The sequence below is a fragment of the Colletotrichum costaricense genome (assembly GCF_030867565.1).
Source record: "Colletotrichum costaricense strain IMI 309622 chromosome Unknown Scaffold_7.1, whole genome shotgun sequence".
NCBI lineage: Eukaryota > Fungi > Ascomycota > Sordariomycetes > Glomerellales > Glomerellaceae > Colletotrichum > Colletotrichum costaricense.
The window spans coordinates 1,479,982-1,498,091 of record NW_026848236.1 but is presented as its reverse complement, the minus strand read 5'-3'; the positions used below and the strand labels follow the sequence as shown (position 1 = coordinate 1,498,091).

At 54.6% G+C, this 18,110-nt stretch overlaps 6 protein-coding genes across 6 annotated transcripts; 3 read left to right on the top strand and 3 right to left on the bottom strand.

The window, feature by feature from the left end:
- Window positions 1–135: 135 nt before the first annotated feature.
- Window positions 136–1,917, bottom strand: CCOS01_07693 (ubiquitin carboxyl-terminal hydrolase, family 1; the record flags this gene model as incomplete). The annotated part of the gene is made up of 3 exons (XM_060455856.1): window positions 136–1,080; window positions 1,170–1,364; window positions 1,435–1,917. The coding sequence occupies 3 exons, from the start codon at window positions 1,915–1,917 to the stop codon at window positions 136–138; spliced, it is 1,623 nt and encodes a 540-aa protein (XP_060313748.1).
- Window positions 1,918–3,095: 1,178 nt separating this feature from the next.
- On the top strand, window positions 3,096–7,036 carry CCOS01_07692 (uncharacterized protein; the record flags this gene model as incomplete). The annotated part of the gene is made up of 4 exons (XM_060455855.1): window positions 3,096–3,542; window positions 3,595–3,743; window positions 3,801–5,878; window positions 5,928–7,036. 4 exons carry the CDS (start codon window positions 3,096–3,098, stop codon window positions 7,034–7,036), a joined length of 3,783 nt encoding a protein of 1,260 aa, XP_060313747.1.
- Window positions 7,037–7,417: 381 nt separating this feature from the next.
- Window positions 7,418–10,762, bottom strand: CCOS01_07691 (nrap protein; the record flags this gene model as incomplete). Its single annotated transcript, XM_060455854.1, has 2 exons — window positions 7,418–10,486; window positions 10,550–10,762. 2 exons carry the CDS (start codon window positions 10,760–10,762, stop codon window positions 7,418–7,420), a joined length of 3,282 nt encoding a protein of 1,093 aa, XP_060313746.1.
- Window positions 10,763–11,309: 547 nt separating this feature from the next.
- CCOS01_07690 (uncharacterized protein) lies at window positions 11,310–11,525 on the top strand (the record flags this gene model as incomplete). The annotated part of the gene is made up of 1 exon (XM_060455853.1): window positions 11,310–11,525. One exon carries the CDS (start codon window positions 11,310–11,312, stop codon window positions 11,523–11,525), a length of 216 nt encoding a protein of 71 aa, XP_060313745.1.
- Window positions 11,526–12,476: 951 nt separating this feature from the next.
- On the top strand, window positions 12,477–14,180 carry CCOS01_07689 (coenzyme A transferase; the record flags this gene model as incomplete). Its single annotated transcript, XM_060455852.1, has 3 exons — window positions 12,477–12,536; window positions 12,609–13,976; window positions 14,049–14,180. 3 exons carry the CDS (start codon window positions 12,477–12,479, stop codon window positions 14,178–14,180), a joined length of 1,560 nt encoding a protein of 519 aa, XP_060313744.1.
- A 399-nt stretch (window positions 14,181–14,579) lies between these two features.
- Window positions 14,580–16,154, bottom strand: CCOS01_07688 (uncharacterized protein; the record flags this gene model as incomplete). The annotated part of the gene is made up of 2 exons (XM_060455851.1): window positions 14,580–15,813; window positions 15,886–16,154. The coding sequence occupies 2 exons, from the start codon at window positions 16,152–16,154 to the stop codon at window positions 14,580–14,582; spliced, it is 1,503 nt and encodes a 500-aa protein (XP_060313743.1).
- Window positions 16,155–18,110: the final 1,956 nt, after the last annotated feature.

Genomic DNA, 18,110 nt, shown 5'->3' with positions numbered 1-18,110 from the left:
TGCTTTGCCGAAGCCACATGCAAAACCATCTACTATGTTTTCCAGACCACAAACGCCCCCGAATTGCAAATTCGGTATCGATCCCCCACCGATTCCGCACTACTTTACTCTCGCCTCTCTCTTTTGCAAATCATCCTAAGAATTGGCTGCCCAATCCGCGAGCACGCCATGCTCCGCCAGCTTCTGCACCCAGGAATGGATTGCAGGGGTGTGGTCCTTCTTCCGCCCCTGCACACGGTCATCGTCCTCATTCACGGAACCGATCTCGGCATTGTACTCTCCCATGAGAGACTTCTGCTTTGTCACAAGATCATCGTAGAGATTGAAGAGCTCCCCCATATCTGTGGATGGCTTCTTGACCTTTCTCTCGAATGCTGGGTCCACGTGGGCCTGTTGTATATCCGATCCTGATATGCCGAAGCCGGCGAGACGCTCAATGTCGGTGCTCAGAAGAGGCTGGTCATTGCCGGCGATGAGATTTTGCCAGCCGTCAACGCTCTTGGTCCGCTTATTCAGAAGCTCGAATGAGCGGAGCGTGCTCGCGAGCTCTCCCGACAAGATCCCCAGCGGACTCTTGCAGAGTGCAAGGAGGTTGAAGGTAAGGGCGGTGTCCTCAAACTGGAGCATGCGCGCCTGGATCTCGGGCTGGACCAGTTCAGCCCAGTGGACGCCCTCCTCGAGAGGTCCGATGCAGACGGGCCTCGTCTTGAGACCATCTAGCTCCCAGACCGAGCCGTTAGCCGGTACGTAGGCGATGAAGTGGAATCCCGACTCCTCGTCAATCTTTTGCTTCTTGCTCTTCTTCGTCTTCTTTGCCGGCCCTCTGCGCTTCGTCTTCTTCTTGGACTCTGACGCCTCGATCTCGAGGACGAAGTCGGCGTTCAGGTGGTCCATTCTCCGGGTGAAGGAGTTGTGGACGGAGCGGATAAAGGGGTTTGAGCCCAGGGCGTGGCCGCGGAGCGGGGTGCTGAGTGTTTTTGTGGAGTCCTTGAAGGCCTGGAGGTCCTTGCCTAGATCGACTTCTGGGCTGTTCATGATGATGTTGGTCATGGCGACGGTTGCACAGGCGTTGTCTGTCGTCTGTGAAGCTCTGTGTGAGTATTTTCTATGCGGTCGAAGAGAGGGGGGGGGGGGGGGGGAAGAGAGGGGCAGATGAGAGAGAGTCATACCTGATTTGCAAACCAAACGTCGCGACTGTCGACGACTGCATCGTCCTCGTAGTTCTCAGAGAAGTATTGGTAGAGAAAGATGAGACCATAAACGGGTTGCGGAAGAGTCGCTACGTAATCTTCGTCAACCGCGAAGACCTCTTGGACCTTGACATCCTTGACGCCCATCTCTCGTAACATAGCATTGAAGAAGGCCTGAAAAAAGATCAGAATTAGTTTGAGGATGGAAACTGGGGTAGGTAGTTGGAAACGCGGGTCAACGCACAGGTTCAGATTCCACCTCACACCAACCCTCCCACTCCTTGAGCTCATCCTCACCCAAGGGCGCCAGGGATTCACGGAGAAGCGTCTGGTAGTCTTTCGACCCGCTAGAAGCGGCAGCAGATGTTGAGGCGGCAGCCGTCTCGGTAGCTTTGCGCTTAGGATTCCGCCTTGAGCCGGCGGCCATAGCAATTGCGACAGCTTCACCTTCAGCGTCACCGTCAGCCTCGCAGGGTGATTCCTTCCTCTTCCGCAACCGGCCGGCTTCTGGCGAGCAATCGGGCTCGCCTGCTACCTCAAGAGCCACATTAGTTTGCTGTGGGCTGGATTTGATTGCGTAGATATCGCATTCGTGGTCTATAGGTGAAGGTACGTCAGATATTTGTTGTGCTTTAGTCATTGGAGGCACCATGACTGCTGCGCTTGCCTGGCGACTTCGCAAATGCCTTCGAGGCATCTTAGCAGGCGCAGACGCTACTGAGGCCATGCTGACAAATGCCTTGTGGTATGATGGCTTCGTTCGCTTGTTTGGTGATTTTGAATGAGAAATCAAAGTAAAGAGTGATTCTGCCAGAAGCTTGTAGAAGAAGTTGATACCAAGCAAGTGGTGCAAAATATAGGCAGTGGTGAGTGGGAGAGAAAGGGCGATAAGAAGGTGATTAAAATGAAGATGGTGTTCGGCTGCTAATCGATTAAGAAGGAAGAACAAGGTAGGAGACCTTGTCTACTGATTAAGGGCAAATATTTCGTTGTTGGTTCTGTCAAATGAAGGTGCCTTTGACCTGAGGTTGCCTTTGAGGACCAAGGACAATGTGAAGAGGGTTTACGAATGGAACATTTGCCTTGAACTCGGAACCTGGATTCCATTGACCAGGCACTATTCGATGGTCTCATTGTGGAAGGAGCGACATGACAGGACGCAAAAAAAGAGATCATTCTTTGTTGTAGTAACGCAGGGTAAGATATCACCTAGTTGATGACAGAAGATGCGATACAGACTTACCTCCATTACATGTGACGGCTTGAGAACTTGGGAGGATATGCATTTCTCAGAGAGCCTCCTATCTACTTGAGATTATACATTGGATGGATAAGTTGACCTGTTTCATTGAGCCAAGGTAACTGGGGCGTAGCTTCTGTGCTCACTTTAGGTTTATACGTCTGGTGATGATAGGCGGCGGCACCGATATTGTGTCAAGATAAGCTTCAGAACACGGCGGGGATCGTCCATCGACAACGGGCAGGCTGCAGCTTCTACCCAGCTACGTCAACAGAGGAGGAGGGCGGATCCGCTCGGCTTTCACACAGCGTAGGTGCCTTGTCCGCCAGCTGCCACCAAGCTGGAACCCTGTTAGTATCCCAAGGAGAACCCACCTAACGAAATCTGAACCAATCAAAGCACACAAATACACACCAGGTGGGTGTTGTTGCCAGGCGCGTTTGGACGTGACGAACATTCACTGGAAATTTTGAAGCTTTTGGATTCCCGCTCCAGCTTTTCAAGTTCCATACTTCCACGACGTCAACAATAGCTTGCAACGCCGGGCAAGCCCATTTAATACCCGAAGTCTACCCTTCGCATCGCTCGGAGCGGAAGATTCCACCCATCATCGGCAAAGTCAACACACTCCGATTCTTATGAGGCGACCTTGAAAACGGCATGCGATGAGCGCAACACCGAGACAGCGGACTGGTGGCTTTCCACAAACACCAGCCCGACGACAGGATCCCGACCCGAACTCCTCCGTTTCCTCCCAGAAGAGCAGTCATCGCACATCTTCGCTTCCTCAAGCCCCCGAGAGTGCGACTCGAAATGGCCCTGCGACCGAGCCCGTCATTCCTTTAACCATCCTCGATGCTCCGCAACAACGCTTCTATGCCTTTGCCATTTACGTCGGGCTGCTGGCATGGCGATTCTACGACTGGATCAAGCTTGTGGAGGATAATGATACATCGGCATGGCTATTTCTGAAATGGGTCTTTATCGACTTTGGCTTTCTTTTTGGCCTCCCGGAGATGAGGATACCATGGCTGGAGTTGTCGCAGCCTGTAGTCACGGCAATCTTCCTCATCCACGCCTTCTTCAACTTCATGTTGATGTTCAACATTCCGGTATGTGCAGGCACTTGTGTGCCACTTTTGAGGCCAGGCTAACCACGAATAGCTCCCCTTGCAACCATGGCTCATTGGCTTCCTCAAGGTCTTCTACGACCGAGAGCTGGCTGTCTCTGAGAACACTGTCAAGGTTTCAAGCATTCTGCATAATCATTCCTTGATCATGGGCAGGCAGATCATCAACATTTTGCCAGAAGGGTAAGAATCTAATAAGGCACATTACTGCAGTTTCTGTTGCTGACATGGTCTACCCAGTTCTGCGGTACTCAACTTCGAGCAAACTCCATTCTGCATCGGCGAAGGGCGCGAAACTATTCGACTACCCATACAATTCAACTCTACGGTGCCTGCTGAGATGGAGCTCATCCGCATCGACCTTGATACCAATCTGGAAGAAACGATCAAGCTGTCCACTAGGGAGGTTCGCAAGATCGCAAAGCAGATCAAGGACCAAACGGCGGATTCAAACCCACTGGCTCACTCAATCGAGTACCCAGTCAAGAAGACTGGTGTGTACCGCCTGGGCAAGGTTCTGGATGAATACAAGCTTGAGGTCCAACGCACAACGAGGGACACCTATGTAGTGCCGTGCCCGAAGGCAGGTTTCCGGACGCCCGATAAAGAGGACCGGTGCATCAGGGACTTGTCCAACTTGCTTGTTGACGTCACCGGAACGCCGCCCCTGAAAATTGTCTACAGTCGGACAGGAAAAGATAACGATCGCAGCTTTCATTTCCAGAGCTTGCAGCCTGAAGATTATACCTCGCCTTTACTTGGGACCCCATCTTCTTCATTGACTCAAGTTGGTGATGAAGACATCTCCTGGGTCAAGCCCCATACGGTGGCCGTGCGCATCAACGAGACGCTGGATAGCCCAGGGCAGTGGCAGTACGCCGTGGACGAGGTTACGGATGGCTTCGGCAACGTTCAGAAGTACGCTCCGTCTGCCGAAGATGCGGAAGTGCGTCCCCGGCCTAAGCATCTGGCACGCAACTTCTTCGTCAAGGAGCGGCCCAGAGCTCGCTTGCAGGATTGTGACCTACGCAGACCGGTCAAGGTTGCCAAGGGCCAGAAGGCAAGACTTCCAGTCAGTTTCTCGATAGCCGGGAAGAACCCCGATACTTCGCATACATTGACTTGGGAGTTCTCGCCCATCGACTCTTTGACCAACAGCGGAGACCACGGCGATCAGGTTTCCTTGGGTTCTTTTACCGCAGCCAACTCCCACGACAAGCCATATGTTTCGGAGCCTGGTCTCTACACACTCAAATCTGTTTCTAGTGGCTCGTGCGAAGGCGAAGTGCAGGAGCCGTCATCTTGCCTGTTGCTCAACCCACTCGAGCCCCAGCTTGCTCTCCGTTCCGAAGAGATCCCCGACAAATGCGCAGGTAACTCAGTGGGACTCCGAGTTGACCTGGACTTCATCGGAACGCCACCATTCGTGGTTCGATACGACGTCGTTGACGAGCAGGGCAAGATCCGACACGAGCGGGTGGAAGCAAAGGGTCTCAGACAACAAGTCGAACTGAGACCCACTGCAGCTGGTCATCACAAGTACATCTTCAAGCAAATTGATGATGCTATCTATAAGGGTCAGCCTCTCAGCCCCGAAATGACGTTGGAAACGGACGTGAAGCCAGCCGCCTCTGCACACATTTCGCACCCGACCGGACTCAAGAGCGCTTGTCTCGAACAGGAAGTTGAAGTCGACATCCTCCTTCTCGGTGACGCCCCGTTTACGCTCGAATGGGAGCTGGTGCACGATGGAAAACGTAAATCTGAGCGTGTCACCGACATCGAGGGGTCATCGTACAAGATTAAGACTAGGCCTCTTGCGAAGGGCGGAGAGTACACACTCGCTCTCAACAGCGTCCAGGATAAGTCTGGCTGTCGCACGTTCCTGAAGGATGAGCTCAAGATCTCGGTAAGGCGCCAGCGGCCCCGCGCAGCATTTGGCTTGCTCGAGAACAAGCGCATCACCAAGGTCATCGAACACGCCGATGTCAAGCTGCCTTTGCGACTTCAGGGCGAAGGACCTTGGACTGTTTCTTACCGCAATGTTGATGGAAGTGATGAGATCTACGAAAAGACGTTGAAGAACGGCAACGATGTCCTTCCTGTCAGGTCCCGAGGCACCTACGAGATCGTCAACGTGAAAGACAACCAGTGCCCTGGTGTTGTGGACCCTCAGGCTTCCAAGTTCGAGGTCGACTGGTACCCTCGTCCAGAGATCACCGTGGTGCCGTCTGATACAATCACGTTGGATAAGGGCAAATACGTTAAACGTGATGTTTGTGAGGGGGACATCGACGCTTTTGAGGTCACCCTGAAGGGTAAGTTAATTCGCCATCTCAATTATCAAATCTCACTAACTCTTGCAAGGCTCGGCTCCATTCCATGTTGATTACAATATTCAGCACAAACCTCCCCAGGGCTATGCCTCGACCAACAAGAGGGATTTCGACACGTCTCTCAACAAAGCGTCCATTCCTATGGATACCTCCAAATCTGGAGAGTACACGTACCAGTTCTCCGCCCTCGCAGATAATCTCTACAACAGCGAGAAGAACTCTCGGTCACTCGTCATCGACCAAAGGGTCAACGCCAAGCCATCTGCTGCCTTCGTCAAGCCCGGTCAATCGTTCAAGTACTGCAAGACCGAGCAAGACAAGGAAGACACCATTCCTATCACCCTGAACGGTGTCGCTCCATTCTACATTGAGATCGAGATCAAGCATCACAGTGGCACCGTCCCCGAAACATATAGAATTCCTTCGATCCAAGGTAACACGTACGGCATTCACATTCCCAGGCAGCATTTGCGTCTTGGAATTCAGCATGTCCGCATCCGCGAGGTTAGAGACGCTCGCGGATGCCAAAAGAAGTACGAGATCGGTGCGCCATCTGTGCAAGTTCATCTCCACGACGCTCCCGCTATCTACCCTCTTGAGAGCCGAGGAGACTACTGCGTCGGTGAACGCATTGCTTATACGCTTTCCGGCACGCCTCCTTTTGAGATTTGGTACGATTTCCAGGGCCAGCAACGCAAGGCTAAGTCTAGCACAACCAACTTCCGTCGTATCGCCGAGTCACCTGGCGAATTTACCATCACCTCTATCTCTGATAAGGCCTCGGAGTGCCGCGCCTCTGTCGACATTACCAAGACTATTCACCCTCTGCCCGCCGTCAAGATCAGCAGGGGCCGACAGACTCGGGTGGATATCCATGAAGGCAACGAAGTGGAGATCCTCTTTGAGTTCTGGGGGACTCCGCCGTACGAATTCACATACACTCGCAGCTCCAATGCCCGTAAGGGCCAGAAGAGCGTGGTCCTTGAGACACGCCATGACGTCTCTTACGAAAGCAGCAAGATCATCCGCGCGAGCCAAGAAGGTACATACGAGGTGGTCGCGATCAAGGACAAGTTCTGCGCCTTCTCTACCCAGCAGGTTGCCGACAGCGGCAAAGAGCAAAAGCTGCTCAAATACTAGAATGAATACAACGAAACTGGGATAAAGGGGGGTATTTTCGGAATGAATACACACTAGCTTGGACTTGTTGCGTGTGACGAGAAAAGGGGCATGTTTTGTGTATACGTCTTTTGTTGGTGTGCATAGGCATTTTATATCATGGCATGGCGTTACAGACAGGGAAAAACCAAAGGTTGAATAGGGCTATAATCAGCGTGACCAAAGACAATTTCTTTTTGTAATCACTCAACTGAACCGCGAATCTGTGTGCGGACGTTGCGATGACATGGTAAAAAACACAACAAGAAAAACCGGACTTTTGATGCTCATGGACTTTTCCTAACCTCGCTATGATTCCCCAAATTACACCATCTACGTTTCGTAGATCCTATCTTTCATCCTCTATTCAATGAGCTCAATCTTCTTGATCAAGTCACCACCGATCCTAGCAATCTCCAGCAGCACAGCCGGTTTGTTCACCTCGACCACATCGCCCTCGTCGTCGTCGTCGCTGTCGCCCTTGACCCGGTGGAAGTTGTAGGGCAGACCGACACGGAACTTTTGCCGACTGCGCAGCTTGGGCTGCCAGATGGCGCCGATGACGGCGTCGCCGGACGCGCCGTGGAAGAAGACGAGGGTATCCTCGTACGCCGTCTCGAGCTCCGTCAGCAGGACCGTCGCCGGGTGTCGCGCGAGCGGCAGCGGGATTTTCCCCGTGCGCTCGTCGAGGTTCTTGAAGAGGGAGGTGCGGGTGCCCGCCTCGGAGGCGGCGTCGCGGGCGACGCGTTTCAGGCCCGAGGTGGAGAGGTGGAGGAGGACGTCGTAGTCTGCCAGGGACGGCTGGAAGAGCTCGGCGACGTCGAGCGCGATGCCTTGCTCCTTGATCTTTTTGCTGGAGGCTTTCGCGAGGCGGGTCATGCGTGTTGCGAGGAGCTTGGAGGGCCCCTGGCGGGTGTAGGCCAGGCCTAGGTGGTCGTGCGGGGTGGCGACGAAGAGGACTGCGTGGGACATTGTCGGGTCGCGGGCGCGCCAGGCCTCGAGGTGGTGCTGGGCGACGGCGCGGTCGTCGGCGGTCATGTCGTCGGAGGAGTCGACGACGAGGGCCTCGTCGCGCCAGTCCCAGCGGGAGAGGAAGAGGATGGTGCGGAGGAAGCCGGACATTGTGCTGGAGGGGACCTTCCAGGGGTTCGGGTTGAGGAAGACGTGGAGGACGAAGAGCTCGATGAGCTCTTCCGAGATGTGGCTCGCGAGCTTGTGCACGTTGAACCAGTGCTTGACGAGGCGGATCGTGTTGGAGAGGGTGGTGAAGCGGGTGCAGTAGGTTGTGATTGTCTGCGTGTGGAGGGGCAGGTGCTTGTGGCGCCAGTTGAGGTTGAAGAGGGCCTCTTCGGCCTGGACTCTGCTCTGGGGGTCCAGCGTCTTGTTCCTGGCTTGGCGGTCTAGGAGGGCCTCCTCGAGCTCTGCGTAGATGCGCAGTCGGAAAGCGGCACCGTTGGGGTAGATGATGTCCAGGTAGGCAAGGTTGTCGATATCCCGTGCTGCGTTGTCGCGACCGAGGCTCGTTGAGATGTTGTCGTGGGCAGCGCGTAACCGACGGTCAATGTCGAGCAGGAACTCAATCTTGGTCTCCTGGATCGCGACAAGGTTCTCCGGCCACTTGCTGGATGCCTCAAAGTAGAGGTTTACGTCCATCGGCGGAGGGCCGGATTTCTGAGAGAGCGCAAAGGGCGGCGTGACCGACGCGGATCGCAGTTCGGGGACAACGGGGGCGATTTGCCTAACCGAGAGCGGCATCTCCTCCAGGCCGCGGATGTCCTGCTCGAGCGTGCTGAAGGCCTTTCTCGCTGCCTCGAAGGATTCCCTGTCAAAGGGCGAGATGTCCAGGGAAGGGGGGATATCGGCATCGTGGAAGCGCAAATCGCCAGCACCAAGGCTCACGTGGCGTTGGAGGACGTACCGGACGATCTCTTCGCAGATTTCTGCAGACGTCTGCCGCGTCCACTGCACGCACTCGAGGATGCTGCCGTCCTGGAAGCGACGGAGCTCGGCCTTGTCACCCCAGAACTTGCGGAACTTTGCCGCCTCCTTCTCGAGCTCGGCCGAAGGACCATACTCCATCAAGCGTCCCATGTTGGCAGGGTCGAAGATGACGCCAACCTGGATGTTGGACAGGTTCGTGGGCCGGGTGCTGGTGATTGACCACGGTGCTGGGTCTTGACTCGCGAAATGAATCAGCTGTGACCTTTCCTTCAACGCCTTCTTCAGAACGGTGTAAGCCTTGAAGCTTAGATCCCAGACGGCACCTCGTCGATCGGGGTTTGTGCTTTTTGAGTTGCTGTCCACGTTTTGGATCTCGAAAATGCTATCGAACAGGTGTAGCGGCAAATCGGCTTTGGTGATGAAGGTCGGCTCGAACTGGTTTGCCAGAGTGTCGTTGAGTACTTCCGTGGTGGTGCTGGCGTGGAAGTGGAGAAGGCTCGCTGACCAGGGGCTCATCTTGTATAAAATGTTGACTTCACGTTCGGGATCGAACATGACGGGGCCGTTCTCTCGAATGAGGTCAGCGCCCAGCTTGTATGTGCCAAAGACAAAGGGCTTCTTAGCAAACTCGGTAGACGCAAGGAACTGGACCGTGGCCTTGAATAGCTCAGTGCTGCTCAGAGCCGAAGAAAGCGCCGGCTGGCCGTTCCGTCCACCGGTCTGCAGCAGCAACGCCATCATGATTGCCCATTCAAAGTGACCGAATCCACCCTTGGCCAGCGAACTGCCCAAACCTCGTTGTTGGAGCCAGATTCTTCCGAGTATGCAAGCGTCTGCGAAGGCTGCGCAATCCGCCTTGGCTCTAGTGAGGACCCGCAGATATGTGACAAATGTGTCTTCAGCCTTAATGGTCGAGTTGTAGAAGGGCGTAGACACAGTCGACTCCTTGGCGTTCTCCGGCTGCCCATTTCGGTTGCTGTTGTACGCGGGGTGCAACTTCTTCTTGGGGAAGACACCTTCCGGCGCGCAAGGAATGATCCGAATGACGAAATCCGCCTTTGAAGACCCCGATTCGGCCTTCTCGTCGCTCTCGTCGCTTTCTGACGATTCGGATGTTGAAAAGGGTCTGATGGAGAGGACGGGCAGAAGGGCGTTGCCATTGAGATTCTCGAACTCCAGGTCGGCCGATCCTGCCAACTCCTTGCGCAAGGCGGCTGCAATATTCGCAATATAGTAGGCTCTGCGGTAGAAGTAGCGCATGTTCTGGTGATCCTTTTCTTGGAATAGCGAAGCCGGCATCTGCACAATCATGTCCACACCCTTGTTGGCCTGGGCCTGGATCATCGTCTTCGAGACGTAGCTGCCCACGACATTGTAAGCGGCGGGCTTTTCGTATGACAGCTTGTACGGCGCATCGTCGGCGGGTTTCGGGTCCGGATAGGGAATCTTGATCTTGTTCGTCTTCTGGAACTTGCGCGTGGCTTCGGCGATCTACAACGAGGTTAACACAGCCTGTGTCTAGTGGGGGGAGCAGCATCATCGGGGATTACGAACAGGAATAGGACCATGAGGCTCAATTCCTTGGATCAGGTTTCTGATCTTATGCAACAGGGCGTCAGCGCCATCGAGAGCCTCGGCGTAGTCGACCTTGACCTCCTTCAACAGTTCGTCCGTCTGTAGGACGAATGGACTCGCCGTCGCGATGTTGGCAGAGATCTTGGAGTCGCCCTTGTGGGAGACCTTACGTCGCTTGGCGCTCTGTTCCATTTTAGCGACTTGAACGGTTCAGCCCGGTGTATATGATGTACGGGTGGGCTGTCCAATTCGTGACCGACAAGCGCAATGATACAAAATCACAGCAATACGGGTCGCAACCTCAGATCCATTCTACTGCTGCACCAAAGGCGCAGCGATGCTGGGAAATTTTTTGAGCGTGGGGCAGCCGATAAGAGCTGGGAGAAAACTTATCCCTGGCCGATTGTCCGATAAGACATTGGACTTTGCGACGGCTCCATCTTAACTTTGCGGTCGCCAATCAGCGGCTAGGCATCTTCAGGCGTACGGATACACCCCGCCTCAAATCGTCCAGTCCATAAGCTACCTTACCTGGCGCGCTCCTGGTTACCTAAGTTATCCAGCGGATACTGCACCCCGACCATGCAGCCATGGGGTTGGATAAATATTAAAAGACGTAGGACAGTCTCATCAATTGAGGTCACCATATCAGTATGCGACCTGTGCAGCTTGGATATCCAATGGTGACCTGCTTCTTGGGGCTCAACGTGTTTTCTTTTGGAGCATTTGCATCGCAGCAATGGCCGAGGATACAGAAGAGAGGCTAGCGGAACACACCGGGGATTTCTCCACAACATCGGATGGCAACGAGCCGCTCGAGTGCCGGACTGCGTACCGAAGGTTCGGGGCTAATGATGACAGACGCAGGGGACCGCAGAGCTCTGAACCTCGCCAGCGACCCAGCCAAGCCGGCGCGCGCCTCGAGGGGTTGTGCATGCCGCCGGTATCGCAGTGACAATTTGCTGGTAGGCTGGGGGTTTTACCATGCGTTGATCCATTGTCGAGGGGACTGAGTGGTTGCAGAGAGCGCCTGTTCGGAACTGAGGTTGGAAATTCCTGACTTTTGTTCCGCTTCGGCAGAGTCCTCGGCAAACGGCGCCGCTTCCCGAACCGATCCCCGAGTTCACCCATAATAGTCCATAGCTGTATGATTGATGTTCTGATGTTGAGCCTACCCTCTGGAGACGCTGTCACTATTTACTCTACGCGGGATAAAGAAGGTGTAGACAAAACAAAGCATAGGTGCAACTGGGTATGCACTCCCTCCATCAGAGGCTCAGAATTGTCTTTGCGGGGTTCAGACGGGGTCAAGGGGAAAGCTGGAGGTGGACTTTTCCCAGTTTGGCGTCACCCCAGAGCCCAAGCCGCAAGAACATTTAGCCCCGCCACTTTCCGAGTCGCGGAACATGAGAGGGGGGAGTGCTTAGCTAACGCTGCCAAAAGGTGCCTGTCGACCCCAGAGTTGGAGCTTCTTTGTCTGCTGGAGGTTCTCAGACTCGCCAGCAGGCCCAAGCTTGAACCCTCGTCTTTCCTCTTGCCGAGCTCAATCCCGAAGGGATGGGGCGGAATCAGGTACCCCCCCAGACACGCTCTCCCAATCCATCCCACATACTGTGCTCTGCGGCAATTCACGGTCTTGGAGCTAGGTCCTGGGGGATAAACGTAGATGCAATAAATTGGCCGGGGCCCCTTCGGAATCCCTCGTGACGAAAGGCGTTTCTTCTCTCCTTCTCCCTCCCCAATTCCTCTCTCCAGCTTCATTCCCAACTCCTGTCAATAGCTTCTTTGTCGTTGTCACTCTTGCGTACGGTGACCTGCTTCAGTCCGTTGCTCAACCGTACTCTCCGGCCCTTGTAACCCTCCGCTGTAGTCACGTACTACCATCCACACACCCTCACACACCACGATGCCTTCAGCAGCTCTGTGTGCTCGCTCATTGCGAGCTTACGCTCGCCATGGCTCCAACGTATGTCCAATTGATCCGGCAGTGTCAAATCTCAGCCCGCGTAGCCCAAACTAACCCTTTGGTGACAATCAGCACACTGCCATTCTTGCCCGCGCCTTCTCAGCATCTGCGCGGAGGCCAGAGATCAACAAGGTCTACCCTTCAGCTACTGAGGCTCTCAAGGACATGAAGCCCAACTCCACACTTCTCTGCGGTGGCTTCGGTCTCTGCGGTGTTCCCGATACCCTGATTGACGAGGTCCTGAACAAGCCTGAGATCACTGGCATCACCGCCGTCTCTAACAACGCCGGCACCGATGCTTCCGGCCTCGGCAAGCTTCTGAAGACGAAGCAGATCAGCAAGATGATTGCCAGCTACATTGGCGAGAACAAGACCTTCGAGAAGATGTACCTCACCGGTGAGGTTGAGCTTGAGCTTACCCCCCAGGGCACACTCGCTGAGCGCTGCGCCGCCGGCGGTAAGGGTATTCCGGCCTTCTACACCCCGGCCGCCTTTGGCACCGTGGTGCAGACTGGCGAGCTGCCCCTCCGCAACAAGGCCGACGGCTCTCCCGACCAGTTCTCCTACCCCAAGGACGTCAAGGTCTTCAACGGCAAGTCATACCTCCTAGAGGAGAGTATCGCCGGTGACTACGCCTTCGTCAAGGCCTACAAGGCCGACAAGCTCGGAAACTGCCAGTTCCGCCTGGCCGCCAACAACTTTAACGGTGCCATGGGCCGCAACGCCAAGATGACTATTGTCGAGGCTGAGCACATTGTCGAGCCTGGTGAAATCTCCCCCGAGGCTGTCCACCTGCCTGGCATCTACGTCAAGCGCGTCATTCAGAGCACCACCCCGAAGAACATTGAGAAGTACACCTTCGCCAAGGACCCCAACGACGCCGATGCCAAGAAGGCCCTCGGCACCGGTGACACCGCCGCCAAGCGCGAGCTCATCGTTCGCCGTGCCGCCAAGGAGTTCAAGAACGGCATGTACGCCAACCTGGGTATCGGCATGCCCATGCTCGCACCCGGCTTCGTCGGCCCGGAGGTTGAGGTTCAGCTTCAGTCCGAGAACGGTATCCTTGGTCTCGGCCCCTACCCCACCAAGGGCAACGAGGACGCCGACCTGATCAACGCCGGCAAGGAGACCGTCACCCTCAAGCCCGGTGCCGCCGTCTTCGGCAGCGAGGAGAGCTTCGGCATGATCCGCAGCGGCCGCATCAACCTCACCATCCTCGGTGCCATGCAGGTCAGCGCCAACGGTGACCTCGCCAACTGGATGTTGCCCGGCAAGGTCAAGGGCTTCGGTGGTGCCATGGATCTCGTCAGCAACCCCAGCGCGACCAAGGTCGTTGTGACCATGGAGCACACCGACAAGAAGGGCAACGCCAAGATTGTCAAGCAGTGCGCTTTCCCCTTGACTGGCAGAGCCTGCGTGTCAAGAATCATTACGGAATTGGTAAGTCTCTTTCCACCTCCTTTCTACCCTAGCTCCTATGGGATGATGACATGATACTAACGTGCCATGCAGGGTGTCTTTGACGTCGACTTCGCCAACGGACTGACCCTCATCGAGATTGCGGACGGAGTTACGGTGGATGAGATCAAGAGCAAGACTGAGGCGCCCTTCACCGTCGCCGACGACCTGAAGCCCATGTTGTAAAAGGAGCATATTGTATGAGGGAGACTTCTTGGAGAATGAATGAATCTGTGGAGGAGGTATATACCCGTCACGATGGGTACGCCATTGTCATCATCTAGAGTACGGCGTCAAAGCTTAGGGATCAAAATGATAGCCATGATTTTTGCTTTTCCAACCTATTAGTACTACAGATGTCCAAACTGCCCTCGATGCTGCCAAACGCGATGCACCTAAACGCCAGCTCATGAAAAACGGGTAGGTAATAATTACATCATCTAATGGTGCAAAGCTGTTGGCACTACTCTTCCAATATCGAGTATGGCTTGAGTGACGAGTGTTTTACACTCAGTTCATCGAGACTGGGACCAACATTAGCCTCGGTCTCCGAGGACTTACCCGTCTCTCATCTCAGAACAGACTTCAAGAACCCATGAAAGACTGCAGAATGTCATCAAGCCTCCGCCTCTTCTTTCTGTTGGGGTTCAATCCCGTCTCGACCTTGCCCAGCTCTACCTTTGGCCTCAACGACTCCGTCGGCTTCCGCGCTGGCTCCTGCTTGGCCAACCCCGACGACCTCCTGAAGAACGTGTACCTGCACGTGGCGAAGAGTCCCCGGCGCACATACGAAACGGCTGGCGTGATGCCCGGCCTGCCGGACCCGCAATGGCCGAGCTGGAGGCATGCGAGTGGCTTCGCGGGTAGCACCAGCTGTTCCGACACCACCTTGAGTAACGTACCCGTCTTCTGACCCGCTCTCTTGAGGTCTGCGTCCCCTGTGAGCTGGCCGAGGAAGGAGTACAGCCAGAAGCCCCACGTCTCGAAGGGGAAACCCTTGCAGGTTTGCGCCTCGTAGCCCGGCACGTCGACGTACATGGATAGATTCCTCTTGGCCGCATCGCTGAGATGGTCGAGAAACGGAGGGGCGTCCTGGCCGTCTGGAGAAGATGGCTTGATGGTGATGGGCTGGTTGCTGCTCTGACAGAAATTCATCAATCCGTCGTCAATGTTGCGCGCCATGCCCTGGAGCTGTCTCGGCTTGCTGTCCTTGCCCTCCGCCGTATCAACGGCGCCGTCGAAGAGTAAGAGGTACCACAGCAGAGAATCGTGCGGGCCGTGCAGCGGCTCGTCAACCTCCCAGCTATTCTCCCCCGCGGCGCCCCAGGCGTCTCCCCAGTCACTCCTCGACGCGTTGACGTCGTACAGCGCCAGCGCGGGGAACTTGGAGACATACAGGAGCGAGTGCGTCGTGACGGACTCATCGCCCCAGAGACGGAGGACGCGGAGGAGCGGGAAGGGGTCGTCCATCTCGGACCAGCTCCTGACGAGGCGGTCGTCGACTTTGGGGAAGCTGGGGGCGTGTTGCTCGTCCATGACCGACGCCGACGACGCCGGCTCGATGATTTCGAGGATGGCGAGGTTTCGGAGCTTGGGCAGCGCCAGCAGCTCGTTCTCGCCAAAGGAGCAGGACCCCGTGATGGTCAGGTGCGTCACAAAGTCCACGTTGGGCGACTCGAGGGGTTTGAGGTAGTGGCGGAGACTCGCGCCGCTGGGCTGGCATATGTGTTGGCGATAGCGATATAGGCCCAGCGTCTTTTCGTCGTCCTCGACGAGGAGGAATTTGGAAAAGACCTTCCAGGCTTGGAAGCATACACCTCTATACATCAAAAAAACAAAACAATGAATATCATAATGTGCCATTTTTGGAGTAATTAAGAGGTTGACCAACCTATTCTCCAAGAGCCGCCATATCCTCCACAAGTACCGCCGCGGCAGGTCTTCACGGGCGAGATGGTGTTCTTCCACGTCGCCGATATTCTCCGCTATCGTGTGCACCGCCATGTCGGCGAGCGACCTCGCGCCCTTCATGCCTTGGCCGCCGCGACCTCTTCGTGGTTGCCGGCCGGTCCGCCGTGACCAGTCCCGGCCATTTTGGTACGTGTCGGGGGGCCGCTGTGCGACGACTTCTTTGAAGACTTGTCCGTTTTGGTCATACATGAGAGACGGTGCATGCAGAAAAACTGAGCAGAGATAGCTTAGGAGATCGAAAAGCAGTTGAAAACTGTATCACCTTTGAGAGTTCGTCATGGTTATGGCGATGGGTGAGGTGAGATGACGGGTGAGCAAGGAACGGGCTCAGTGAGAGACCGAAACACCGTGCCTATACTGTATAACATACCTCCGCACTGTATAGCCGAGATAACCTCACACCAGTGACAGCGCTTCTGCCGTAAGAACCAGGGCTCTGGGACAGTGAACAGAGCGCATCATAGGCTGGAGCTTGACAGTCAGGTTTGTGATTGACGTCTGGAACGATGTTTAATGCGCCCCAGCACAGTCACGGCATCTCACTACACGCAAGGTAAATGCGGTGGGAAACAATGTATCGCTGCAAAAAATTTCTCTAATCACCAATACAGCCGAAGCTGCCACGGGTCAGAGGGTAAGTGTGCGAGTAAAGTGCGTCAGTCTCTCCTCCTGTTTCCCCTCCAGACACATTCATTGATAACGTGAAAGCCAGAGTGAATAAGGAGGATTAATATGTTTTATGATTAGGTAAAGAAGAAAAGAGAAAAAGAGGAAGCGCAAGCTTTTGCGCGCGATCTCAGCCTTGATATTGGTTTTCTGAGAGTGGGGCCAGTGGAGAGGGTGGTTGGTTGGTTCGCGCTTAGGTTTTGCCGGTGGCCGGGATTCACTTTCAGTTGGAGATGCGGCTCGATACCTTGGTGGGCCACTTGCAAGTCTCTTTGGCATTTCATTGCGATGAACTCGTTTCACAACTGGGTTGGTCTTCGGATTGAAGACAAATATGACTTACATCCACGATTTTACCACACTGAGAGCTCTTAATCTTGTAGCATGGACTGGATTGAACCAACGGAGATTTATCCCAAGCAAAGTGAGAGGCTACTCCTACACTTTGAGGACTAGTCGCAGTTGATTGATGAACTACCTACCACACAGTCAAATCTCACTGAGGAACTCACTTATTCGTTGGTACATTGTATCAAAAACTAAGTTCTCCCTGGCAAAAGGCCAATCACTGGTATTCTCTTGATTACCTTCAGTTTTGGTATATTACCTTAGGAGGAGTCTATAAAGAACCGAGTGGAGTCAATCCACGTACCGAATGAGAGCCGCCAGATTGAAATCATCCTTCGATTGGCCTCACCCTTTTCCCGTCTCTATCGGGGTCATTATATCAGGGACCGCGGCCTTGTACCTGAGGGAGGGTAAGATGTTGCACCTGTAACTAAAGTGAGGTGATTGCCGAAAACATACTACGCGTGGCTTAGATGACAGACATTCTGCACATGTGCATCTCCTGACACAGGCTGTCTACATGGAAGCCTGCCCGCTTTAGCGCGGGGCACAAAGTCGTGGCGGTGAAAAAGAGGCCAAAGAGTGGCCCCCTCGGGTAGAAATGGGCTGCTGCCGCCGGCCAATGAAGGTCAAGGTGTTTGTGTTTGCGGGACTCTGCAGGTTCAGGGACTGAAATGGACTGCAGTATCGTGCTTTGCGCGCCGTAACCCAACGATGCTGTTATGGCCCATTTTGGTAACTTGGCAGGGCGAAATACCGTAATGATGATTGCCCCTCTGATCTGCCACACCCTATTAAGTCTGTGACTCTTCGAGCTATGCCTTAGTGTCTACCCAATGGGATCATAACTGAAGTCCGATTCACCGTGTTGACCCTGCTTTATCTCCAGTGAATCCCTCTTCCTCTGCTTCTAAGGAAATCTCCGACACCATAACCTTTTTCTTTAAAAACCACCACGCTCAAGTGCAGCCGCCGCCCACCAAAGCAGGACAGCACACTTTTACCCCGCCATCCTACCCTTTGCGCCAACTATCTTTGCTAAACATCCCACTTCGACCCCGCAATCTCACTTTGTCTACGCAGACAATCAGAAGCAAACCAGCAGAAAAAAACAGAACCTCATCACAGTCA